This window comes from Melospiza georgiana, chromosome 24 (genome assembly GCF_028018845.1).
Source record: "Melospiza georgiana isolate bMelGeo1 chromosome 24, bMelGeo1.pri, whole genome shotgun sequence".
NCBI lineage: Eukaryota > Metazoa > Chordata > Aves > Passeriformes > Passerellidae > Melospiza > Melospiza georgiana.
The window spans coordinates 5,240,049-5,267,826 of NC_080453.1; the positions used below are offsets into that span (position 1 = coordinate 5,240,049).

Below are 27,778 nucleotides of genomic sequence, written 5' to 3' on the forward strand. Positions count from 1 at the left end.
TGTCCCTACATCAGAGAGCAGCCCCAGAGCAGGGATTTCCAGGCTGAGGATGTCCTATTGTTCCTCTCATCCCAGCTACCACTGCCTGTTCTCCTGGTACTGTTAAGGTTACCTGCCCTGGGATGATCATTTCCATCTCCTTTGGGATGTTTAACACACCAGGAGCCATTCAGTGGTTCCATGTACTGCAGCAGGGGGTCAGCAGTACAGCACCAGGCTGTGCCACACACAGAGTTCACCTCAGGACACTGGAACACAGTTCAGCACCTTTTCTGTTGTTGGAAGTATTTAATAAATCAGTATGCTTAGCATACTCAGTGATAGCAGGTTACTCTACAGCAGAATGCAGGTGGTGTAGCAGCCAATGGACCATTTTGGACAGGTGTGATTTGCTATCAGGCAAACAGTTGCCCCAAATTCTTGAATGCCAGACAGAAATAGAATTGGTCAAAAATATTACTCTTCAAAACAAAGCCATAATAAAAAAACCACAAAGAAATTTACATACATTCTACACTAAGCTAGTATTCGTAGCAACCAGCTTCTAGAGGCCCTTGTGCAAGTACCAAATTGTAAATACACACATAGGTAGAAAAAACCCCCAAACACCCTAAAAATTTCTCCAGCTATTTTGTCTTCCAAGAAGTATCTGCAGAGTGAAGCTTTGCAGTAAAGGATTCAGTTTCAAACAGCTCTAAAAGGCTGCCAAGCCAAAGCTTCTGTAAGGCCATCTCAGACAAGGCTCATCCAGCGACTCGGGCTCCTCTCAGCAGACACCGCTACAAACCGCTCCAGGCTCCACTGCAGGGTGCTCCTCTGCTCCTGCAGAGCTCCCTCACATGCTGGCAGCCTGCTGGGGGGGCACCCCGGGCGTGGGCTGCCGGGGCAGGGTGTACATGGCCCCCAGGAACTGGTCGGCGATGCGGCCGGCCTCGCGCAGCCCGCTCAGCAGCGCGCCGTGCACCGTGGCCGGGTAGTTGCGGATGGTGTGCTCGCCCGCGAAGAACAGCCGAGGGATGGGCTGGGGGAAAACACAGCAGGGCTCGGTCAGCAAACGGACTGAAAGGTGTTAAAGGTCCTCTGATCACAGCAGATCTCTGTGAGGGTGAAGGTGGTGCATACAGGATGGGCCATATTGAAGCTATTACAAGTTAGCAAGAAAATAAAGCGCTACTCGATAAACGGTGTTTGTAACTGTAACTACAGCCAAAGGTGTTTAGGAAGAATACTTCCTAATCCTGGAACATGAACTCTCGTTCTTCCCTTTATTCCTAAGCTGGAGCCTGCTTTGCTCTATTTCTGGTCACATCTCAGCACAATCTCTGTTAGTGTGAAGGTGGTGCATACAGGATAGGCCATACTGCATCTATTACAAATTACCAAGAAAATAAAGCGCTACTCGATAAACAATGTTTGTAACTGTAACTACAGCCAAAGGTGTTTAGGAAGAATACTTTCTAATCCTGGAAAACTCTAGTTCTTTCCTTTATTCCTCAGCTGGAGCCTGAGGAATAAAGGATTCCTATTTCTGGTCACTTCTAGCCTTCTAGAAATTCCCTGGCACAGCAATTCCCTGGCACAGCAATTTTTTCCAGTTAACAGAGAAACCTGTCCTGCTTATGACAGAATGGAAGAAAACCCACTGGTCACCTGCTAAACAAATAACTCATTTAATAATGCTCCTTATTATCTCACAATAGATACCAAGGAGAATGTATTTTCATGGAGCACTGGCATTGTGCCAACGTCAAACCATGACAGTAAGCCAATACAAACTTCAAAACTTCATTTAAATCAGCAGTTTCTTTTTAAACTGAGACTTTAAACAACTACCCACAGAATCATACAAATTGGGAGAAAAATAAATGCTCATATAATATATTGAGCAATCTAATCCTGGAATATTAACTCTAGTTCTTTCCTTTATTCCTAAGCTGGAGCCTGCTTTACTCTATTTCTGGTCACATCTCACAGCAGACACCAGGGAGAATGTATTTTCATGGGGGCAGTGGCATTGTGCCATTGTGTCAAATCATGACACACAGCAAATAAACAAAAACTTCAACAATTCATTTAAATCAGCAGTTTCTCCTTCAGCTGAGACCTTAACTACCACAGAATCATAAGAAGTGGGAGAAAAATAAATGTTCATTATTACATTCTGCAGAGAATAATTTTAATCATAGCTGTGTGTATTAATGACTTATATCATTAAAACAAGAACTCAAATAAAACCACAGCCACACAGCCTTTCCTGGCAGTGATTTCAAACTTTATTCTCTCAACATGATCTGGAGATGACCCTGCCTTCACTGTGTTGGCCCCTCCATTTGGAAGAGACCTTTTGATACCTGTGCTTCTCACTCTGGCCTTTACCCTCTTTCAAATCACTACAACTCACCTAAATATGGTAATGGACAATAAAAATATGGAGTACAAAACACAGGTATAATATTAAATACTCTGTTCAGACATAACCAAACTGGCTTTCTGAATAAAATGCTCTTTTTTTAAGCAAAAAAATGACATCAAACCTGTGATAACAGAATGAATGAAAAAATTAATTAATTTTGTTCTGAGCTTTTTCTAAAAAGAATTTCTCACCTGTGGAGCACCTGGAATGGCTGGTCCTGGAGTGATTGGCTGAGCCATCAAATCATAATCATTTCCAGAGGATCCAGCAGCTACATAGGAGTATGAGCCCCGGGCCCAGGGGTCAGCACGCCAGCGGGACACCACGGTCTCCTTGGGCTGAGACAAGACAGGAGCTTCAGCTGATGGCAAAGTGCAAATTCTGCACTTTGTGACAAATACAAACAATGCAAATGGCAACAACATAAGGGACAAAGTCCTTGGGCTGACGTTGGTGGTGAACTCCATGTTTATATTCTATGAGAACACACACTGAGGTGAATTTTTGATGGTAATTCCTTAAGTCTTTCCAAAATATTACCAGACCCTGCTGCACGTGTAGTGTTTCCTCTGTTCCTTCTCCCACTTCCCCCTACTGACCTGGGGCACAGCACTGCTGCCAAAGATGCCTTTGAGGATGGCCAGGCACCGACCCACAATGACATCATCACTGATGTTCTCCATGATCCCTGCTGCTTCTCCTGCCACCAAGGCCAACAAAATCGGTGCTGGGGGGAGGTGGGAGAGAAAAAAAGAACAATTTAATTAATAAAATTGAATACTTTGATCAGACAAGTTGGACTTGGATAGGAACGGATCTGCAGTTAAGGCACAAAGCTGGAGACTAAACAAGTTCAATGAAATAGTCCTAAATTTTCCACCATATATGGTCCTATTAAAAAATTAGGACTACTACTAGTAGTATTACTACTATTAATACTATTAGAATTAGTACTAATAGTATTACTACTATTAGTACTATTAAAAAATTAGGACTACTACTAGTAGTATTACTACTAGAAGAAGTCCTAAATTTTACACCATTTTTCAATACAACAAAAAGAAAATGAATTTTTATATGCCATGGTACTAATTAGAATTATCAAGAGATCTTATGTATTAAAAAGTAAATAAAAACATCAGGAATGATGTTTCACAGTCTAATCACATTAACTGAAATGGTAATTGTTGTTTTTGATTTCAGCCATCTGAATTGTGCTTCAACATGAGGTTTTACTGCATTTCTGTTTCATTTCTACCTGCTCTGCCTTCTTCATGAGAAGGAAGGATGAGAATGTAGCATGTGAAGTTAATTTGTACATGACATGATCTTTCCATCTAAACCAAAACCACGACCCTACTTGCTAACTACAAAACAGAGACACAAAGCCACAAAAGCCACATGAACAGCCTTGCTATCCAAGGCTCATTACTTGTATTTCTCCAGTAAAATCTTACCAAATATTTTAATAATTCAATAGTCTAGAAAGGTGCTTCCCTTGCACAGCAATTTTTTCCAGTTAACAGAGAAACCTGTCCTGCTTATGACAGAATGGAAGAAAACCCACTAGTCACCTGCTAAACAAGTAACTCATTTAATAATGCTCCTTATACACATCTTTGCTTTAAGTCTGGTCAATGGCTATAACAAAACCAGTACAATGACTGCAGAAACCTCCTGACAATCTGTTGTGGCAGCACCAGCTAGAGAGAAACCAAAATTACTAATGCAAACTACTAATCTAACTAATGCAAACTACTAAACTACTAATCCTGCTGTGGTAGTAATGCAATTTAAAGGTACAGCCTGGAACTCTCAGTGCTGTTCTCTGCTTCCATTTATCTTCCTAAAAATACTATCTTCTCATCATAGTCACATGTGAACACTTAACAGCATTTTAAAAAGTGCTTTTTTCTAGATCTGAAACTATACAATAAGACACTTGGCAAAAGCAGACATGCACCACAGTTACCTTTGTACAGGTTCCAAAAGAGGAAAAGTTCTCCTCTGCTGGCAGTAGTGCTCCCAACATGGCCAAACAAATTGACACTGGGATCCCAGAAAACACGATCAAAACACAGCACAACCTGGAAAGAAAGAGTAAAAACAGTTAGGGGGAGTGAAGGGAAGAAACAAAAATAAAGACAATTACACTCATGGATGTTTATCACTGGACAGGTCGTGAAAGGGAAATGTGGTGAATACAGAGTGCATATACACAGTACAGAGCTGCCTTCCCACAGCTTAGTGTGCTCTCATTTTCTGGTTAACAACTTCCATCATTCTGCAAGTTCCCCTGACAGTTTTCACCACCAAACCCGAGCAAAACAGCTGTGGAAAGGCATTTTGCTCTCCCCCAGCAGCCACACTGCACCCACATTTCAGGTTCTCCCTCTGACAGCCCTGCTCTGCTGCAGCCCCCAGGGACCACTGTTACCTTGTTGAGGTTGCCAAACCCCATCCTCTGCACTGCTGAGGTTTTCCACTCTGGAAGAGGTGGCACAAACTGAACTGCTGGGGGCTGCTGCTTCAGCACCCCCAGGGGCAGAGTGCACAGCACAGCATCACACTTATAAATGAAGGTCTGGCTGGTGGATCTGGTGTTCACAGCTATCACTTCACAGCCTGGAAAGGGGAGAAAAAGCACTTTAATAGGCCATGAGGCAAGAGCATTGGATTAAAAATGAAATAAATTACCATAACCACATCATAAAGTATTTTGTTTGTGGAGACAGCTTTACAATAACAGCACTAAACTTGTAGGCCAGTTGTTACTGGCCATTTAACCCTATTGCAGGAAACACAATTAAAGCAGCATCTGAAAATGGCCTTACTGGGACAAGCCTAAAGGTTCATCCAGGTCAGTAAATATTATTTATATATATCAACAAGTAGGGAGTGTTCCTCTCATTACATTGCTCTCCCAGCTGACAGTTTCCCAAGCCCAATGTTTTGAAGAACAACAAACAGACTCATTCCTTCCATTACATTCATTTATACTTCTAATACCAGGTCCTTAAGTAGGCCCAGACCTCTTACTCCAAATGCTTCAATCAATGAAGTAAATAAACAAGAGAATAAATGTGAACAATCAGTAAATACAACTGCAAAAGACTGGGTCAAATGAGACTCAGAAATAATAAAAAAAAAACCATACAAGATTAATAAACCTCTAGCAACTATTTACAGAATTCCAATAAGAAACGTGGCTGTTTACCTAACCCCAAACATGCCATGGGAAAGGTTTTACAATATCAGTCCTCACAAGTGCTTCCAGCAGCACAGAAATCTGCTTTCCATGCCCCCAGAGCCCCAGATCAGGTACCTGAGGCTGTGTAGCGAACCTGTCGAACTGCTGTGTTCAATTTAATGTCCAACCCTTCAGCCAAGGCCACTGGCACACAGGAATATCCATTCCTCACAGTCAAGTGGCTGCCTGTGAATTCAAAGTCATCATCCTAAAATAAAGAGGCATAAAAAGAATGCAGTCACATAATGAAGTCCTCTAAGTCAATAGAAAATAATCAACTCGACAAAATGGCAAAAAATATTTCAAAATCTTTTTTAAACAAATGTGGAATTATTTCTGGTTATTTATCAAGTAATAAGTATGGAAACTTTAAGCAGAGAGTACTGTTACAGATTGTTTTGGCACTAACAACAAGCTGTCTGAAATTTCACCATCAAATAATAATCACATAAGAATTCAGTACCTGCACAAAAGCAGGTACTTAACAGTTAAAAACTCTTAATATTGACAACCTTTAATGAGAATTAAATAAACATAGTTCAAGTTTTTATGAATTGCTGAGTACTGTTACCTACCTGGTCCCAGTGCTTCAGTGACAGTGTAGAAAGGGGTGTAGCATTAGCAAATTCTAGGTTTGCAAAATGCCAGTCAAGTATTTGCCTGTCTCTTGATGACAAATAAACATCACTAGAAAAAAAATATAGCACAAAGACATTTAGCTTATTAGAACAGGATATTGTAAATGCATTGCTTCTAAAAATTTCTTCACAAGTCATTTTTGACTCCCTCCTTAGCCCAGAAATAAAAACATTAATCAGACTATTTTGAACATGCAGACCTCTCTCATGAAAGCTGACTATCAAAACCCAGCAAATTCAGGTTTTTAGGGCAGAATTCATGTAAAATACTCAAAGGGAAGCTACAAACTTTAGAAATAAAAAAGGTTACATAAATAATGGCTTAAGTAGCATGCATAAGGACAACAACAAAAAGCCTAGTAAAATTGCACAGAATAATAATATTGTACCAATATAAGTAGGATTCTATGCTATCATTACTGACAGGTATTTAAAACCTCAAATGCCTTTGGGATCAGGCACTGATTACTGCCAGGATTTCTACAGAATCACCCTCTCAGAACCACCTTTTCTGTTTGAATCATCTCTAAAAATGAGGAAATTGAGTTCTAAAGCTGAGGGAACTCAAACTCCATGTTTGTGCCTTTGTAACCTCTTCAGTTCCCATAACACCACAGCATTTCTGAAACTCAGGGGAAAGGCAGTGAAAGAACTGTTTTCCTAAGTATTCTAACTTTTAGTTTGTCTCTTTACCTTGGTGGATTGGCTTCAAGTTCTTGTAATTTCTCTTCCAGCTTTCCTTGTGTTTCTGCCAATTCATCATACTCCTATTAAGATTAAAAGGTAACATTAAAATCAGTTTATATATAAAGGATCTGAAGGCATCATGCAGCATCACACTGGACCTGGTCTCAGTAGAAATCACCAGAAAAATCACTTCATGGAATTAGTGGAAGCTAAATAAAGTTTGTTATTTTTTCAACATTTAATCCAGCATATTTTGCACTTCTGCTCTTTGTATACACAGAGCTCTGTGTTACACTGCAGAAAATATCAGTATGGTGATATTTCAGGGATTTAAACACTCAGAACTGAAGAACATGAGGGTCCATATCACTCCTGCTATTTTAAGGGTTCCTATGGTTCTGAGAGCTTCATATTCCACAAACTATTTCTTCTATTCTTCTCTCTCTTCAAACTTTATAGCTAATACTGAACATGGAGATTTCCAAAGCAGAATCAATCATACTTAAAAACCAAAGACATGATCTAATTTAACCTTTTATGGTTTCCTTTTTAAGGTACAACTCTACATCAAGATACTCCCAGAGAGGGGAAGCAACTCTGCTTATCAAGACAGAGCTCTGTACATGATAATCTTTAGCTAGAATGAAGTCTTTTAGTCAAGAAACCACTTTTATTTATCTTAGAGAAAAGTTATTTCTCTTCAAATGTAGATTTCATTTCTGGATTATTTTTTATTATTATAACATATGTGATAACTTATAATGTAACATATATTATAACTAATATAATATAGTATCATATCATATGCTATATAATATAATTTCATATATTATACTATACTATATTATAACATATATTATACTATATCTCACTATATCATATTATATAATTTCATATATTATAATATACTTATTATTCTGAAATCCAGCTGTATTAAAGACGAAATCTAAGAAAAGTTAATCTTCAAACCATTACATGCTGATATGAGCCAGCAGATTTACCTAAAACCGAGCTTTAGTATTCCCCAGCTAAAGGAACTCAAAGCAGATCAGTGTTAGAACCCAGAATTCTTATAAATCACATTCTCTTGAAAGCACTGGATCACAGTGAGAGATGTGGAAACATTTACATTGGCTACTCTTATTAAAAAAATGTGGCTAATTGTCTAATTTTTGGCTGCTGAAGTCCTGAGAAAACACTGACACACTGCATGTGTGTGTGATCCTTCACCTTGCAAAGTGCAGTCAGATCTCTGTGCTTGCTTTTCACAAGGAATTCTGCTGTGATATCCCGAGGTGGCTTCACTTCTGATGCCTCCTTATACTGCTGGTGAAGCTCTTTAATCTTCTCTTTTAAATTCACCATCTTTTAAGACAGAGCAGGGACAGGGAGAAAGAAAGAAAGGGCGAAAAAAGTCAAATTTCAACAAGTCACTGTGTAAAGTGGATATTCACCTCAAACTGTGCCATTATAGCAAAGAGATTTCCTAGTTTGGCAGGTATCACTTACACATGCAACTCTACCTCCAAGAAACCACAGTAAATACCACTAACCCTAAACAACATGGCTGAAACCCAACATCATTGATTTCTTACTATGCTGCAAGGAATTTGAGAGCAGCCCACAAGCATTTTTAATTTGAGAAACATAGAAAAGTAAAAACATCATTTACCATGAGCAAAAATAATGGAAGTTGTCCTAAATCACTATTTCTGTACTACAAATCAGATGTGTATTGAAGACAGTGAACATTTTATACAGCCCCCAGAAGCCTCAGCCAGTATCAGCATCTCCAAAGGAAGCTATGAAACATCTCTGCTTATTTGTTTGTCCTCTTCCTTTCTTTTCCACATTCTGTTTTATGGTTTTCTGCCTAACCAAGCAGGTGACACCTTTGTCCTAACAGGGCTTCTATGTAGGTCTTAAGCAAAGACATATTTTAAGAACAGCATTAGTAGCATTTTTCTGATATTTTTCTTTGGATATTTTTGTATATTTTGCCATTTTCTGAGGAACACAATGATTATCACCTTGTTCTAAATGTCATCATCTGACCTTGTTAAGAAGATCTTTCAATTCCTCCTGTGTTTTCACAATTTTTTTCCAGTGCTCAATCTGTTCATCCTTCACATGCTTCTCCTGCAATCTGGAAAAGGTGAGAAGCAATTGTCAGCTTAACATAAAATCTTTGTGTTAATGAGAAAACTTATTATCACAATCTAATTAGTGGAATGCAATAAAATCATGTAATGGGGTATTTTAGTAAATACTTGTGTGGCAATTGGAAAATTAATGGAAGTTTCTGTAAATAAGAGATACATCTGCTATTAAAGGCCATTATAATTGTCATTAGCTTTCAAGTAGTGTGAGTGCACTGTAAGGACACCAAGCACACTGAGCCACTCCAGCAATGATTTTTAGGAGTTTTAAGAAGAGATGTTTGCTCCTTTAACCATCTGTGATATTAAGTATTATGTAATGCTTACATCTAGGAGCACCACAATTGTTTGAGGTATCTTTTGGAAATTCACCCCCAAAACAAGAAAGTCTACCAAAAAGAAAAGTCACTTACTGTATGACAACCTCCAGAGCCTGACCTAGGGAGACAGGTTTATTATTGAGAACATTAAAATCCAGCTGGTGGCTGAGATAGGATGTGGCTTCCAGCAGACGATTAAATTCTTGCTCCACCATTTCATCTTTCTCTTTGGGAACCTAGGAGACAAAAGAACAAGAATTGTTCTTAATTCATTCATAAATAATGCAGCTGCTGAGAACAGCCCTTGGAAAAAAATAATTTAATACCCTCAACTGTCTGAAATGGTCAGATACCAAGGTCTGTAGAACACAATGTCACACTTTGGCAGGATGGGCACAAGAAGAGCTGTCAAACCACAATGACAACAAATTTCTCTGGCAGGAGAAAACCAAACTGCTTCAAGGGCTCAGAAGATTTCCTAACTGGAAAGGAAGGTGTGTTCATCACAGCTACAGAGGCTTGCCAAAAGACTCTGATGGCAGGATGGCTCTACACAATCACAGGGCTTTAGAAGGCTTGGCATACTCAGTGAGGTACAGACAGTAATTTTTCTTCTGGAATGGTTATTTTGAGTAAGAATTACCAATCCAGCTTTCCTAGGGTGATGGTGGAAACACTGCAGGACACACATGGAATGGTGGATTTAACTGTACTGATGATACGCAGTTAAACAGTGAGTGCTGCCAGTGTGAAAATACCTGTTACATGGTGAGAGCTCAAGTGCTGGAAAGAGCAAACCTCACATCTGTTAAACCACTCACAGGTTAAACAAAGGTGAGACAACTTGGCTTCCACAAAACCTCTGAAATGCAAAGGTAAAAACTCATGTGGAAAGAGCAGGTTTTAGAGGAATAGGTGCAGGTATGCTACAATATTACTAAAATGCCTAAAAAGGGACACAATATTTCCTTCTTCCCTCTCTGGAAGCCATCTCAAGCTAGACCAATAGCCTGGTAACAAACAGAATTGAGATATTACTTCTGTTTAAAAGGTTCATGGAAACACTATCAGACTTACAGCTTGCCCATTTGCTTCATAGAGTGGACATTTTTGTTTGATCTTTGCCAGTTCCATATTTACTTGTTTGCTGACCACAGCCATGGGATTTCCTCCTGGAAAAGATTTGATACAGTTAACAGAGAGTCCTGTAAAATCTGCCTGCAATTAAACAAAAACTCCACAGTTAAAGCAATTTCAGAGACTAAAACACCAATTCCAGTGTATGCATTCCAGTGACCTGGTGTAACCCTGCCAAAGGTCTGCACTTCACAGGGATTCCTGCAATGAGGACATGGAAAAAAACCACATTTCTACTTCCAGGACCTGCAGGGATCCTACAGGGCAGCCATGGAGGGACTCCTTGTCAGAAGCAGCATTGGTATGACAAAGGTAATGGGTACAAACTGAAAGAGGGGAAACTTCAGCTGGATTATTAGGAAGAAATCCTGTGAGGGTGCTGAGATACTGGAAGAGGCTGCTCAAGGAGGTTGTGGATGCCCCAACCCTGGCAGTGTTCAAGGCCTTGAGCAACCTGGTCTAGTGAAAGGTGTCCCTGTAAAGCAAGGGTGACTGGGACTAGATGATCTTTAAGGTCCCTCCCAACCTTTAAGATTCCATGATTTTATGAGTTAAACATAAAAATATTACAGCCTTTCAACAGGCAAAATGAAATCTGTTTTTCCATGACTGTGCAAGTTCAGTTCTTTGGAACCAGTTTCCGTATGCAATTTAATAAGACTGATCATGAGACAGACACCAAATTCAGACTGTCAGTAAAACCAGAGGTTTATTATAGGTTTTACAGTATTTTATCATTTCACTACATTGCTGAAGGATATTCCACATTAAACAGTTGCCCATCTCCTCAGCAGAGTAACCATGCCAATAACTGATGCCATCCCATGAAATAGTAATAAATAGGAAGAAATTTGGCTTGTTTGCCATTATATTTAGAACTATTTTTGAAATCACGTGGAGAAACTATTTTTGGGGTTTCAACCCTGAAGAAAGGCTTTCTCTTTAGAATGTCTCTCCATTTCCCCTCCTCCCTTGTTTTCCCATGTAAATTGAAAGAAGACATTCTGTCTCTTTAGGGTGTCTCCCACCATACAGCTTTGCTATTTATGAAAATACTGTCAAAAAGGCTGAATGAGAACATGTTCTTTTAAAGAGTTAAAAATACCCAATTATTTTGGCCATGAAAGAAAACAGCATTAAGATTTCACATTTATAGCATCAAGATTTCACATTTATAGCATCTTGGCCCCCTGTTTTCCTCCCCTGTCTTTTTGATTTTGAAAAACTCACCAAGTCCTGTCACCACCATTGCTCCCAGATCAGCCACATAATTCCCTTTGCGAAAGGTGGCAACTCTTCCTCCTACTCTGTCCTTTGGAAAGCACAAGATTTAAACCTCCAGTTAAATATACTGAAATATAATCACTGAAACATCTACAAAACATGGTCCAAGTATTCTCCTAAGTGGGGGTTCAATAAACAGAATGTACACTTTCCTATAAACCTCTGCAAATGAACTCTTATCACAATTAATTTGCCCAAATTAAGAAGTAGCATTTAAAAAAGGAGAAGAAAAGAAAAAGAAAGAAATAGAAAAAACTATGCCTAATCTGATTTGGGCATATTTCACTGTTTCTACAGTAGGATCTACTGTGATTCCAAAGCAAATCTCTTCACTGTCCATGCACAAATTTAGTTATGTACTAGGCTTCCTCCTCCCCCTTATGCCTAAAGGTTTTTAGTTTTTTATATATTTTTCATATATGTGTAACTTTGTAGACTGTCAATACACAGAGTACTTTTCCTGCCCTCTCCCACAGTTTAACAAACCCTTAATAATACACTCTTGAAATTCTGTTTAGTCTTCCCTTTAGTCTGGCACTCTGCTTTCTGATGAAAAATCAATTTCTAATCATGAAAGAAGTTGTTTTAAGCTGCTTCTGGTGTAAGCACACAACACCAGCACCTGACCATCCAGCCCAGCTCTGAGAAAGCATCAGAAGCTCCCAGCAAGGACAGATCCACTCACTCCTTGTGAGACAGGTTCAGTAGCACAATTCATCCTGACTGCCTGGAACAGCCCACAGTGACCCCAGGCATGCTGCAGGGACACAGCCCTGCCCTAGTAATGAACAGGTTAAGTTGTAATGAAGTAAAATAGCACAGAAATTCATACTCTGGCTTCCAGAACTGTGACATCCATGCCAAAACTCTGCAACTGGCGAGCTGCTGCCAACCCAGAGACTCCAGAGCCAATAATGATCACCTTTCCTGTCTTCTTGGCTAAAGAAAGAGAAAAATCAGCTACAGTAGTGCAGTATTAAATTAAAAACAGTCTTATAAGAGATACCAAGAACAAAAAGCAGCTTTCTTCTAATGAGTGAGAGAATAAATTCTTTAACAAAAAGAAAACTGAAGTAATTCTGAATGTCACGCTGAAAAAGGGACAAGGAAAATACTCTAGCAGTACATCTGGAACAAGGAAAAAACAGGAGAAAAATGCTTCCAGACAACTGTCTGAAGAAGAAAGCAATTCATATTAATTACAGGGGACAAAGTATCATAGTTTGAGTTCTTTCTGCCCCAGAAGAATAAAACTTAAGGGCAGAGAAGTTCACTTGCAAAATTCCAGAAATGACATAAGCATGTAACAGTTCTAAGTACAATATTGTGTTTCTGCCTTTAGTTATTCAAATGAGGAACCAAGATAACTCATTAAAAAGTGACAGTCACTGAATTATCTACAGAAGATTTGCCAACAATTTTTCCTCTCAAAGTGATTTACATAAATACAAGGCTTCTCTATGCCAAAATAAAACACATTAACATCAATAGCCAGATGGCCTTCCAGCCTTTTTTTATTTTCTTAGCACTGCAGTTCTAAAAAAGAACACTCAAAAAACTGTCCTAAGAAATCATGGAATAATAAAACAAAATCTGAACTAGAAACAATGTTCAAGGCTCTTACTTGGAAGGGGTTTGACTCTTTTGTAGATGCCAAAGTTGATCAGCCCATGGCGCTCCAGGTAGCTGTGAACCCTGTGAACGAGCACTGTGTCACCTGAAAAATGAAGAAATGTTCAAAATTATTCTGTGTGTTCAGCAGCACATACATACTGAGCAATATTCACAGTAACCTGGGCAAATCCCACTAAACACATCCTGCCCTACAGCTCTGCTGCCCTACTGACCCACTCACCTTCCTCAGGAAGCCTGAGGTTACTTTTCTGAAAAACACCCATGCTGTATTTCAGTTCAGAATCCTGCCTGAAAAGCTGTACAGGATATCAGGTGTTTCTTCTAATCTAGTGCAGAATAACACCTTTTCTGAAAATGACTGCAAAATCCCAGCATCATGACACTGTGATGTGATTTGCCAGTATTATGCCAATACTTACTGCAGCACTGAATTCTCATTTTTATTTTTAAAAGAACAATAAATCCCTATTTTGCAATCCTTGACAGGATATTTGCATTTCAGCACTATTTTCCTCTTCAATTATTTTTTTATGGCTACCTTCCACGTTTTTCCAGTTTATTGGGATTTTGTCTGAGCAGTGTGGAATGGTCTCCATTCGCAAGCAGCAACTCCTCACTCTTTTACTGCCTTCTTGCATCACACCCAGTCTGTTTAAGTCTTGAAAAACCCTCCCAAAAACCATGATTAATAATGTTTTACAGCTGAAAAAACTATTAATAATGTTTTACATCTGAAAAACCACCAAGAAGCTGTGGCAAACCTTAAAAGCTGCACATGAATTAACCCTACTGTAACAATCCATTTTTTTAGCAGCTTTTATGAATCCTGCTAGTGATATTTCTTAACCAGACAATGAACTCTACTAAATCTGAACCAATATCCCAGCCTGTACATGACCACTCATGGAGCTCCACTAACAAAGGATTGAAGCATCTGAAGCAGCTTTTCCTCAAACAAAAGTGAAAGAAAACAGCAATGATTCATACAATATGATTTTGGCAATGAAAAAATGACTTACTATTATAAGGTGCTTCTAATTGTTGGATAGTTGCTTCAAATGTCAGCTGAATCTTTGGGTTATCCAACCAGAGCTGCAGCTGGATTTAAACAAATACAACAAATCATATTAAACAATACAAGAGGTGTTTTCCAGCCCCATGTTTGCTACCAAATACTGTCAGGACATGAAACCCCCTAATGAATTAAATTTTGGCAGGACTACCCAAGCCACACTGAACTTCACCTTCCAGTGTTCATCAAGGTGCAATACAGTCTGTTTGAAGTTCTCACACCATTTCAAATAAGTGGAAATGCACCAAAGTAGCACAAAGATGTGTGATTGTCTTTTTGGTATCAGATCTCATGTTTTCATAAAAGCTACAGCAGTACTTATCATGTTATAAGGTTTATTTATCTCCAGTATTTAATGATTCATGTTCAACAATATAAGGCACAGCTATGGACTACACTGGCCACAGATACACAAAAAAAGCACATTTACAGGACATTTACAGTTCAAAAACTGAGCAGGAAGAATTGTCTGATATGTTAGTAGGTCAATTCATACTAGAAAAGACCTGTTTTCCCAACAGAGCTCTTACTTTGTAGCACAGGAGTAATTAAATAATTTTACTAGGTGATACATAGCATTTCCACTCCATTTTGCATTCCATAATTAGTCATTTATTTGGATATTTCCCTAGAGTTGCATCACTGAGCTTCACAGCTCCTCACAGATACCAAATTAAAGTGGAAATCTTACAACTATAATGAATAGGAATGGTTAAGAAATATTTTCTTTATCATTTGGGAGGCTATTTGATGGCTGATTAAGAGGCTGCACACTGCAGTTTGCTGAGCTCTGGGTTCATATCAGCTGTTCCATGGTCTCTGCCATTCTTGCTGGAAGAGTTCCTCTCACAAGCCTTCCTCAAACAGGATTCCTGCTCAGGAATGTTCCTCTGTAGTGAATAAGGCCCAGCCAGTGCTGCTTTTCACTGCAAATATCTCCCTTCAGTAATTTCTTAGTTTCAGTGGAAGGCTTTTCTGCTTCCAACACATTTGTAAAAGGATTACTCACTGTTTATTTTGTGCAAATTGTTTTCCAAACTTTTTGGCATGCTCTGGCCTGTTTTTACACATCTCATGATTTCCCAGAAGTTACAACTTGAGTTAGAGGAAAACATGACAGGAATAGCAGAAGTCATGCTACTCCACACATAAATTTTAAAAACTTATTAAGCACTGGGTGTTACCACGGTCAATGCCCCATGATGTTTCCTGATCATCTTTAGTCTGAAAAAACTGAGTGGTGAATAAGGTGTTTTGTCTCTTAACTATGGTAAAACAGCAATTTTCAAAATATTTCTTGCTTTTCCACTGTAATTTTTCTAACATTGCTTCACTTTTCCAAAATACAGGAGAAAGCCTTGATCCCTGTTTTGGCTGTTGTAAAAACACTACAGATTCTTTATGCTGCTCACAGCACAGATCAAGAAGTGGCTAGTACATTTTTCTTAACTTAAAGAGGATGCCAGAAATGAAACCCCACTGCCTCAAAACCAAAAATTCACCTGGACATTGTAACTGCCAAAAACTCTTAGCAAGGCACACACATTTCCTGCCCTTTTTTTTCACCAATATTTTCCCAACAAACTTACAGTGCGGTTCCTGATGTACAGAAACACCTTCTGAGTCTGCTGGGGCCCACTGATGATGTCAGGGAAGCAGGCAGCCTCTTGGGATGTCATTCGGTCATGGGGAAGTCTGCTCTGGAAAGCTGCACCCTCCACACCTACAATAAAAACACAAGTAGTGTACAGGCACTGCCAAGGAGATGATAAAATGGCCAAAACCATGGGATGCTTTCATTTATATCTTTAATTAACTTCTGCAAGATGTACAGGTCTCCAAGTCAACAGTTCTTTGAATTATAGGTATCTAAGATAATGAAAAAGCTGTGCTACAGGGGGGATAAAACAAACAAGCAAACAAAACCCTCCAAAAGAACAAAGTCTAAAAAATAAGTGTGGCAGGGGCACATATCAATACATTATATATAATACACACATATATATGTGTGAACAATAAAATATAACTATTTTAGATGCTGTCCTTAATTTGTGTGGTTTCCAGCTTCTAACAGAACCAGAAAACTGTTTTAGACCCTGTTCAAAGCCAAAATATCTGTAATACACAAACACAGCACGTACCATTCCCTCTCACCTGCTTCTCAAAGTTTAATTTGCACTGACCTTGTTCAGCTAAAGGAACCCACCCTAAACTCTCATTTATATCTGATATATTTCCAGCAGGCAGTGCAATGAAATACAATCACATTTAGGCATTTCCTGTGCTGCCTACAAATAACAGATTTCCTACTGTTCTCTTTAAATGCTCCACATGTAAAAGACCTGATGCTGAACCCACCCAGGAGAGCTTTTCTCTATGGAAAGCCTTAATTCATACAGGAACCTGCACTTCTACCAATTCACACACTGGCAGTGCTGTAACTGCATTTCTGCACCCTGCTTTCCTCAGTCTCTGCTATGCTGCACTACAGAAAAAGTGACAAACTAAGACACAGCTGCATCCAGTGCTACAGCACAAGTGCAGAAAGCAAATCCTGCAGGCACAGCAAGCAAAATAAAGCACTGAGATGTGAAATACAGCAAGAAAATATAAATCTCCATGTCCTAGAAGTGACTTTGATCAGGACAGAGGACAGGGCATTCAATCTAGAAAGACAGAAGCCAGGGGCAAAAGCCCCACAAGTAACACAGGATGATTAAGATCACTTGCTGAAACTGGAATTGCTCAAATATTACAATAAACAGCAAAGAAAATATAAGCTTGTAGCATGTTACACTAACCAAGACAACTGTTTAAGAGTTTGAAGTTCATGTACAGCAGTACATGGCACTGCACCAGGGAGAGGAGTTCCCTGCTTTTAATTCTGGTGCCACCACACCCCCTTACATTCCAAGCGTTTTTACTTCCCAAAGGTGCTGGGAAAAAAAAAATCAAGGAAGGAGATGGTTGTGAAACTAACAACCAAACCAAAAACCCTCAAAATAAACCAATCAAAAGCAAACACACAAAACACCCAAACAAACAAAGCCCACAACCAAAAAACCCCCCAAAACCTACAACAAAAAAAACCAACCAGCCAACCAAAAAAACCCTCACAACCAAAAATTCATTCACAAGTAAAGATCAAAAGATCTGTGTGATGACTCAAGGTAAAGAAAACTGTGATCATTGACATAAATTTTACAGCAAGAAGAAATTAGTAAGAGAAGCTACAGAGCATTGCAAGTAAAATAAAATTAACCATAGGACAATGTTTCCTGCACTAATATTCAGCTGTGGAATAGAACCCATAGCTCTAATATGACTTCAGTTTCTCCAGGAACAACCACAGCCCAGCCCTTCTGCTGTCCCTCCATCTAACCCTGGCCCAGGGGTGCCAACATCAGTGCAGGAATGCATATGCTCAACTATGAATTCTGTAAAACTGGGCATAGGAATCAAACCAGTTACCAATTCTCTGATGCTTCATTAATGCTAACAAACTTAATTAAGGCTTTAGATGCTCAAGAGCTCAGCAGCACAATTTTCACAGAGCTAAAATGCTGAACCTGACTCCCTGACTCTTCAGGTTTGTGCTAAGAGAAGTGTGCTTTTCCAGGTAGCTGCTAAAAAGCACTGTAGTCATCAAACACCAGCAAACTCTCAGATGTGTGGATTTAAGGCAACTTGGCAGTGTCTTGAAAAGCTTTATTTCTTCAAACTGAGCAGCCAGAGATCATGGTGATACTAATAATTTGGAAAAGAACTCCCAAGGTGGTTGAGCTGGGGGGGCTTTTAAGGCGAAATACCTTTCATGGCAATAACCCAAACTTTAAAACTAGAGAAACAGAGTAGCTCCAGATGTGCACAGGTATTCAGAGGGAAAAAACCTAATAAAACAACCCACAAGAGTGTTCCATACAAGAATTTAGGAAAAGCATAGCTATTAATAGCAAAGATAGCATTTTTATTTGGCCAACCACTGCAAGATCTAAGAACTAAATGTCCTTCAATTTACTTCTGCAACTACACAGCTCAAACCTAAATGAATTTGGATTTCAGGCTGACTACAACCCATTTCCCACCCTTACTGCTTGTATTTCATGAAAGCTGCACATTACAGTTCAAAACTACATGTTTCTCCTTGGAAAGGCTCTGCCTAGACTGGATTATCAGCTCCTCTTCACACACATTTGCACACACACACTTGGCAATTCCTGACATTTAGCACTAGCAACTAACTGACTGAAGTTTTGAGTACATCCTTGCTCACAGAAGAAATCCTGAGGGATGCTGCTCATTTAAAGACTTACTAAAACATCTGCAGATGAACACACTGAATGAAAGGATTTTGGCTGTCAAATTGGACAGTTAGAGCATACTCTCAGCACAAAATATGCAGAATTTCTAATCAGCCAATGCCTACCTAAAAATGAAATAGGCAAGGCATCCTTAAGCCCATGAGGCATAACAGCCAGCAGCTCCATGCAAGAAATAACATCCATAACAGTATTTGGCTCCCTTACTTACAACAGCAAAGGATGCACTCTTAGATGAGTTTCTTGAGTATCAAAAAGAGCAACTTGGAGGTACAGAATAGGTTCTGTAGTCTTTGACTCTTGTCTAAAACCCTAATGCTGAAGTGAGAGCAAAAGCAGCAGAGTTGGAGGAAGATTTTAAGTAGCACTCCAAGTACTTAGGAGTAAAGACACCAATCCTGTGAGTGAAGCAGTGAGTACTGCCAGCAGCAGCACCAAGGCCAAATGGAGAATGCAATCCACAATCCAGTCCAGTGACAGCAGACTATGAGTGTGCCCAGCTGACAATCTCCTGGGCTAAGTGCTGGCACACAGGTCAAACACAAACCCTTTCAAAAGACAAAAAGAAAGGAGCAAAAGGAGCAAAAAGGAGATATTCTGTGTTGTTTCTTCAGCAGATTAGAAAAAAGGGTACACTGCTCTAAAGCTCTCTGTGTCAATCTAGGTGGCACAGCCTGGCTAGGTAAGAACCAGCTTTTTTTATGTTTAGACTCCTCTGAACATGGAGAGGAGTGGAGGGATGAGAGATCGGCCTGAGGCATTTCAGCACAGCTTAGCTAGCACCCTTCTCCATAGTTGTTATAGCCCTCAACTGCAATCTGAACAGCCCACACTCTGAAACAGGTGGGAACACAACTCCTGCACCTCCTGCTAGGTCGGGGACCACCACACCCATGCGCGCTTGCAAGCATCAATCCCTAACCTGGCTACTCAGTGGCAAGCATCAAACGCCACCCTCACCTGATGCTTGGCCGTCTCCATACCCTCCAGAACTGTCGTCTTGAAGTCCTCCTGCTTGCCCTGTGGAAGGAAAGAGGAGAACTCAGGGACCTTGCTCCATAAATTAAACCATACTGGACATAAAGGCCCGGCAGTTGGCGTTTTAGGTATTAAATTTCACCAACTAACTAAACCCGTTTTCTGAGAATCCCATTTTCTGGAATCTAGGTTCAGGGCATCAAAAAATTACGTTCTAAAGTGTTATCCAGGTTACTGGAACGCTTTACATCAGATTTTATGGGAAATAAAGAAGTATATACCATATGTAGCATTCCTGGTGGCTAAATAATTATGATCTGGCAGATGGATACCATCAGATTCTATGGATCTCAAACCCTAAGAATGAATAATCTTGCCTTTGGTGCTCCCAAGTCTCCCCATATCCCAAGGAGATAGTTTAAAGCATTTTTGAAAAGTCTCTTATGTTCAAAAATAGGAGATCCTATTTTTCCCCCATAAATCCTTCCTTTAAGCTTGATGCTAGAACAACTCTTGAAAGGCTCAGACCTCTTATTTGGCTTCACCCTTGATACACCATCAGTGTTCTAACACACCAAGATTGTCTCTGAAGCCAAATACACATCATACCATTGATCAGTGAAGTGATCAATACCCAGCACTGAAAGACATCAGTCTTCCAACATTCCCAGCAGTGGAAACATGAGGAAAAGGCTAAGCACACACATCTGAAGAAGTCTCAGAATTGCCTCAGCCTGCATCTAAGTCCTAGCAGGACTGCAACACAAGCAGGAACAGAGCATGCTGAGAAGAGAGATGAGAACAGCTGCAGTGCCTGCAGGAACAAAGCCATTGCACACCTCACACACTGCTCCCCTCACAGGAGGCACTGGCTCTGGGTGAGCTCATGAGCAATATCCCTCCAGCATCAGAAGTTTGCCTGAAATCCCATCACCTGCAGAGCCCAGGAAGCCAAGGCACACCCCAGAGATGGCCCAGAGCTGTTCAGATGGCTCCTGCTGTACCAAAGTCCTTCACACCACACACTTCAACAGGCACCAAGTCCAAACCAACATGCACTGAAACACCCTGCAGTGGTCACTGCAATGAACAGCAGCTTCCCAGAGCACTGCTCAGGTGATATCTCCAAACAGGTAAGAGCAAGGTTTAACCTGAGGCTAAACACACAATTGTTAATACTCTAATTTAGACTCTGGATGGCCAATTTTTCCAGAATGTAACTTAAGGCTCTTAGGGGATACACTAACTGAGAAGAATTTAATCTGAACTACAGATTTAACCCCTAAAGTGAGACACAAAAAGTTAAACCAATGCTTCCATACTGTGCTAAACTGGATTAAACTAGAATGTCACAACATTAGACATCTGCAAATAAAACAAAATAGGAACTGAAACAAGACAGACATTCTCCCTCAGCACAGCAGAGGAGCCATAGTTAGTACTTGTATAAAATCAGTCTGCCAGCAGGGAAATAAAAACTCACAGAGAGACTGTGAAAAGGCCTCACAAGACCCAAGTTATGATTCTGTGAATAAACATATCTGCAACAGCAGGATGTAATTCCTTACTTGATCTGCACTGCAAGTATTTATTTTGCAGGGAACACTTCAAGACTTGCTTCCATTCTGGGAGAGACTAACACAGTTGAAATATTAATATTAGAGTCAGGCATAGGCCACTAAGAGTTTGCAATAAGAGTTTCACCTGTGCCTTCCATAAACTAAGAAATTAAACAGACTCTGACTTCAGTCTCTGGCATTCACAATCCCTGAATTAACACTGACAATGAGCAGAGGGGAAAAATTACTCTCAGCTTACTTACAGAAAGAAATCAGAGTCTTCCTCTTCTCATCACTATTACTGATTGCTTGGGCACAATTCTAAAAATGCTGCTCAGTCTGAGCAGAGAAGTGTGGAAACAAGGCCTGCCAGTGAAGATTGCCTCTCCTTCCTTGGAATAAAGATTGAAAAGGAGCTAACAGCAAGCAAAGCAGTGATCCCTGCTAACACCAAACTCCTGCAGCTCAATAGAACATGTGTGAGAGCAGAATCTGCTCCAAGCCTCAAGGCAGCAGAAAAACAGATCATGAGCTGTGGAGCAATGAGGAAGAAGGTCCAGAAGGCAATTTACTTCAAATAATTATCCACTGTCTCAAAATTAACAACAGCTGCACATGTGTATCACAGAGTACTGAATGTATTTAGGAAAACAGGCAAGAGACAAAGCACCACTAAGTTTGACCATTCCCTTGAACTTGATCATATTCAGTTCCTTGGAAAACAGCACCTAAAATACCACAAAGTAAGAATACTGACAACACTAAAAGGCCAGGAGCTACTAAAGAAAATCTTCTGTAGTTTCTAAAAATGAAAATCCAATTTGGTGAGGAAAAACAAAAAAAAAAAGAAAAAAAAAAAAAGAAAAAACAGAAGTAAGCTTCTTGATTCCAAAAGGGATACTGGCAAACAAGAACACAAATGTCGTCAGTCAGCACTGAAAGGGAATTTGGAAGCTTTTTGCTATTAGACAATATTCCTGAAGTAAAAAAAGGAGAGATACTCTAAGAAAATTCTCTTTACCATGAAATAGTGTCACACCTTTTAAAACTGCTCTGCAATAGCATGCAGTACAGCTTGCAAATCCACCCTGTAACAGCCAGAACACCTGGAATTCCCCACAGCTGAACACACAAATGGAACCTACTCAAGCAAGATCAGCACTGTGCTGTCACCTGTAGTGTGACATTTAATATTCCCCTTCCCTGTAAGCTGTCTGAGGGGACAGGCTAATGAAATACCAGACATTAGCACCAGGACATTTTTAAATTGCACCATCAGGCTTTTCAGCTCAAAAGCTGTAATGTGACAACTTTATGCTTCTACTGCATTACCTGCACTTTTACAGGCTTTAAACACAGATTTTTTTTTAAGGTCTGCAATGAGAATAAATTAAAATACCCATGCTAACTAAAATTTCCCTAGATTTTCAGTATGCAATCCTCCACTAATATTACTGTCCAATTCAGTATTTCTTATTGAACACTTCAATTTTTCCTTCAAAGTGACAGAGAGAGAAAACCTCAATTACAAACACTGCTTTTATACACAGCAGACTCCATGCTGCCTCCTCCTTCTAAAGGGTGGCTGAATTAGAAGTTTCAATGCACCTTTAACAGCCAGCATAAGATGGCCTGATGTTCCTGACACCTGCATTAATAAAGACAAAAATAGAGAGATCCAGAAACATATAGAGCCTCAGAAACCTTTAAAATTACAGCAAGACTAGCTCCGGAATGACAGCTTGAAATCTGTCTTCTTTCTATGTTATTGCTTCATGCATATTCACAGAATTTCTAGGAATAGAAAAATGATATGATGACCTGAAATCTACTCATTTCTAGGCAGCTAGATACAGCCTGTTTGAAAATTGATTGCACTTGGATGGCTAAATACAGTGTTTGTAAAATAACTGTCCAACAGGCTGCTGTGTGTATAGAACAGCATCACTGCTCATCTTCCATGTTCCTTCCTTCTTGGGACAAAACCTGTTCCACTGTACCTCACTGATTATGCCTCAAATTCATTTCAATAATCATTCTTAAAGGCACAAAATGGAATCTGAGAGAAATAAAAAGTATATTAATATTAGGCCTCAAGGATTAAATACAATATCTAAGCTAAATTAAATAGTAAGTTTAAAATATTTGCTTAAGTATACCTATTAAAATTCCATTTTTGCTACATTGGGGTGGCAGGACTTTTATCACTGCAAGTATTTCAGTCAAGCATATGAGCTACAGGACTCCTGTATCAAGGCAGGAGCCAACAGCTGCAACAAGGAGAGGTTACAATGGCAAATCATGAGATAAAACACACCCACAGCTTTTCATATTTTTCCTGACTGAAGGTAGGTATCCCCAAGCTAACACCAGTCCAATGTTCTCAAACCTGCCAGCCAGAAAGAAAATTAAGGTAACTGAAAACTAAAAGTGACTCACATCAGTGATGAACCTGAAAAGATTCAGCTGTTAGATTTCAGCTCCTAACACCAACTACACACATTATCTCATGAAATCTCTTGACTCTGAACTTTGCAAAAGCATCACCTTCCAGCAGCTGAGTGATACCAACAGACCCCACTCATTGTGTAAACACAGTGGAGGTAAAGGATAGGATACTGCTATCACCACAAATTTCAAAAGCTGCCTCCCCTGCAAGACTGACCAGAAAACATCTCAATGTAAAGGGAAGCTCTCTCTAAGCTAATAAGCAAAGCACTGAATACTGACATTTAATACTAAAATTTAAGCATACAGTATCTAACACCAGAACTTAAGATCAGAGTTATAGTTTAAAGCCACAGGAATCACAGTAGTTTAAAGCTGCTCTTCTGCATAACAACCCCCCCATAAACCCAAGGTCTTTTCTCTCTGAGGAATAAGTGAATGTCCATATCCAAGCAGGTGTGGCAGCAGAGCCAGAGAGGCTATTCTGGTCAATATACTTCCAAAGACAAGTCTAAAGGATCATGAGAATCTAGCACAAGAGGTTTGGCTTCATTTGGACTTACATTAATGCATATTCCTATCTTTATCAGCCTGTTCTGCATTTCTCCCCTCCTTCCACATACGGGGCCAGCAAATAAAACACTGTAGAACAATTATTCAAAACCAGATTGAAACCAGACATGGGATTCATGATGCCACACCCAGCCCTGCCTAATTTCTGTTAACAAATCAGGTAAATGGTTTCAGAGAAGGTCTCTCTGTACTCACCAGACGGCTCCTCTGGCTCACTTTCATTCTCTTCTTCTGCAGGAGCTGGTGGAGGTGGTGGGGGTAGTTTCTTCTCTTTCTCAGCTTTAGCATTTCTCTCTTCTTCAGAGTAATACTCATCTTCTGACAGGTTTGCAAGGCTCTCATCCATCTCTCTATACTCGACCTGTGAAAAGCACAACAGAACATGAGCACACTGAACATGCCTGTAACATTAATGCTGCATGTAACAAAATTGCTTACAGTTTAAAGAAAAGGCCTGAGTTACCTTATGCAGACTCTTATTGCAGATAACATGTTGTAAAATGCAACAGAGCTTAACAAGTTCCAAATGTTTTTGCCTCCTTCAGCACCCTGCAGTAGGAGCTTTCATCAAGCCCAGTTTATGTGTGTTATATTATCATTTAACCTCCCTGAATTTCTTCCCTTCCTTCACACCCCTACCAAGGGATGAAAAGCAGCCTCTGTGTCCACTCCATGTGTTCAAACTTGAATTTCATCTGCTAAGCACAGACGACCAGAAGCACACACAAGATTTCCTGCAGAAATCCTACTGTGCCCTGTATGGTCTCCTGCTTCTTGTCCTGGTACAGAGGCTCACAGCTCTTCCTCTCCAGAATGGTCACACTTGTGGCTCAACACAAGAAACTCCCCTTCCCCTCATCCCCCCAATCTTTATTGCCATATATGTATTGTTCTGTTACTGTTCTCCAGTAAAAATAAATAAAATTACCAGCCAAAAAGACTCATCTGAACTGGAAGGAACCCCAAGAACTAGCCTGGGAGGGTTGCATCTCATACTGCTTAGTCAACCAAGCTTTAATCCAAAATAAGAAAGATTTGTATATTGCTAGTGAATTTCCCTACTGATTGTAAAGGAAAAAAGCACTTCTCAATATGAAGCCATGGGGAAAAAAAAAAAAAAAAAAAAAAGCAGCTAGTGATCCCCCAACATCCAACAGGTCAGGAAATGACAAAAACAACTCTGGATTCCTCACCAAAAGAAAAAATCTTTCATAGTCTAAGTCTAGCCACTAAAAAAGAACAATAAGGGGCACAATTCAAAGTAGCTTTGGGAAGCCTATGTACAGGAAACCCTGGATTCTTCAAGATACTAATATAATCCATTATATGCTGTCTTTTAAATATTTACATTCCACAATGTCCAGCATATTTCAGGGTTTTTTGCACCTCCAGGACCTCCTGTGAACTCCCACTCTGAAGCAATAACAGTGACCACTCAGCCCATCCATACTTTACCAGGGGTAATGAAGGCACACAGCTACTTCTGCCCACAGGCACTGTGAAGTCTCCCATTCCCTTTGAACTTCCACAGCTTTTGAAGAACAATCAAGTTAAATAAAAACCCCTAAACTCTTCCCTACATTTATTTTTAATCTAGATACCCTCTCCCAGCTAAGTTCACACCACAAACACTCAGGGGAAGGTGACCTCAGGCTGGAGTGCTCAAAGGGACAGATGGTGCCACAGGAGACAAACAGCCCTTGCAGATGGGCACTGTCAGTGCAAATAAACACCACCAACACACAGCCCACACAGAGCACTAATTCCTACCAGTTACCAGAGCACTATAAACAAGGAATGCTGCCCCTGAAGATCACAGAATGGTTTGGACTGGAAGGGACATTCAGCCCATCTCATGGGCTGGGACACCTTTCACTAGACCAGGGTGCTCCAAGCCCTGTCCAACATTTCAATGAACACTTCCAGGGATGAGGCAGCCACAGCTCCTCTGAGCCACCTCAACACCGTACAGTGTAAAAAATGCCTTCCTTATATTCAGTCTACATCCATCTTATTTTGATTTAAAAGATGCACCAGACTGACCAACACAACAGCTGCTACATGTGAAGGAGCAGTTCAGTCATTACATCACACAATGGCTCTGAAGAGCCACAGGACAAAACAGTTCCAAAAAGTTATTTCAGCTTCCCTGTCAAACACCCTGGGCACATTCAAGATCTTCACTATCTTCTAAAACAAGGTTTCCAAGAAAAGGTTTCACAAAAAAAAAAAAAAAAAAAAAGGTAATGTACTAATTTATTCAGAACAACTGATGAGAATTACATACTACAGACCCAAACTATTGAAGATATTTTATAGCTGTTAGATTTCATTGTTAAATTTCACCCTTACACAGCCTTGACTCAGCTCTCCAACACCAGTGGAGGGAAGGTGAGGAACAATGGACTGAGCACGGCCATCACCTTCACAGCCCTGCAAAACCAGCACCACCCCGTGCACATGAGCCTGGAGCTGCTGCATCCGTACACACAGCAACAGGAGAATTTGCTGATAAAATACAAACTCCCGAGCGCCCCAATACCCTGCCATGAATTTGGGGTGTTTTTACTGCTCGGTATCCGCTCAGAAACCGCATTAAGTTCCTAAACAGCTGCAGGAAGCTCTCCTTTATGACAGGGCACAAGCCCACGAAAATGAGCTACAAGAGGCGATCCTGATCTTAATCTTAAGCCAGTGGTGCTTCCTGCACGCCCGCGCGTCTTTTACACTCACAACACCGGAGCCCTCGGTCCCGAGCACGCCACCCGCCCGCTTCGGCAGGGCCCGGTTCCGTGCTGAGCCCCGGGCAGGGCCGGGACGCACCGAGGAAGGGCCAGGGGAGCGGGACCGGAGCCGGGACGCCCCGGGAAAGGACCGGCCGAGCGGGGCCGGGCCCCGGGACGCCCCTGCCGGCCCGAGCACGTCCCGCACGAGGCGCCGGCGGGGCCCACACCCGGGCCGCCCCACACCTACTTTGGCTCGCTTGCGGCGGCTGGTCCTGCGGCCCTCGGGGGTCTCGGCGATGCCGGTGGTTTCGGCGCCGGGCGCAGGGGCGGCCCCGACGGCCGAGGGCTCGGACACACCGCCCGGCGGCGAGGCCCGCGGCGGCTCCTTCTTGCGGGGCGTGCGCTCCGATGCCCCGCCGCTATCCGAAGAGGAGCCCAGCGCCCCGGCGGCGGCGGGCGGGGGCACCGGCGCCTCCGGCCCGGCCTCGCCGCCCGCCGCCGCCTCCGCGCCCTTCTTGCCGCCCGCCAGCATCGCCCCCGCCGCACAAAGGAGCCGCGCGGGGCTGCGGCCCCGGCCCGA

General features: G+C 40.9%; 1 protein-coding gene across 1 annotated transcript; it reads right to left on the reverse strand.

Moving 5' to 3' along the window:
• Positions 1 to 268: 268 nt before the first annotated feature.
• Positions 269 to 27,745, reverse strand: KDM1A (lysine demethylase 1A). The gene is made up of 20 exons (XM_058040090.1): positions 27,446 to 27,745; positions 24,668 to 24,833; positions 19,875 to 19,934; positions 16,185 to 16,318; positions 14,543 to 14,621; positions 13,513 to 13,605; positions 12,721 to 12,827; positions 11,835 to 11,916; positions 10,545 to 10,639; positions 9,561 to 9,703; positions 9,044 to 9,134; positions 8,219 to 8,353; positions 6,995 to 7,068; positions 6,239 to 6,350; positions 5,739 to 5,871; positions 4,851 to 5,038; positions 4,386 to 4,500; positions 3,013 to 3,140; positions 2,605 to 2,751; positions 269 to 1,021 (listed from the first exon to the last, which is right to left on the reverse strand). Exons 1-20 carry the CDS (start codon positions 27,728 to 27,730, stop codon positions 836 to 838), a joined length of 2,553 nt encoding a protein of 850 aa, XP_057896073.1. The 5' UTR covers positions 27,731 to 27,745; the 3' UTR covers positions 269 to 835.
• Between the last annotated feature and the right edge of the window lie 33 nt (positions 27,746 to 27,778).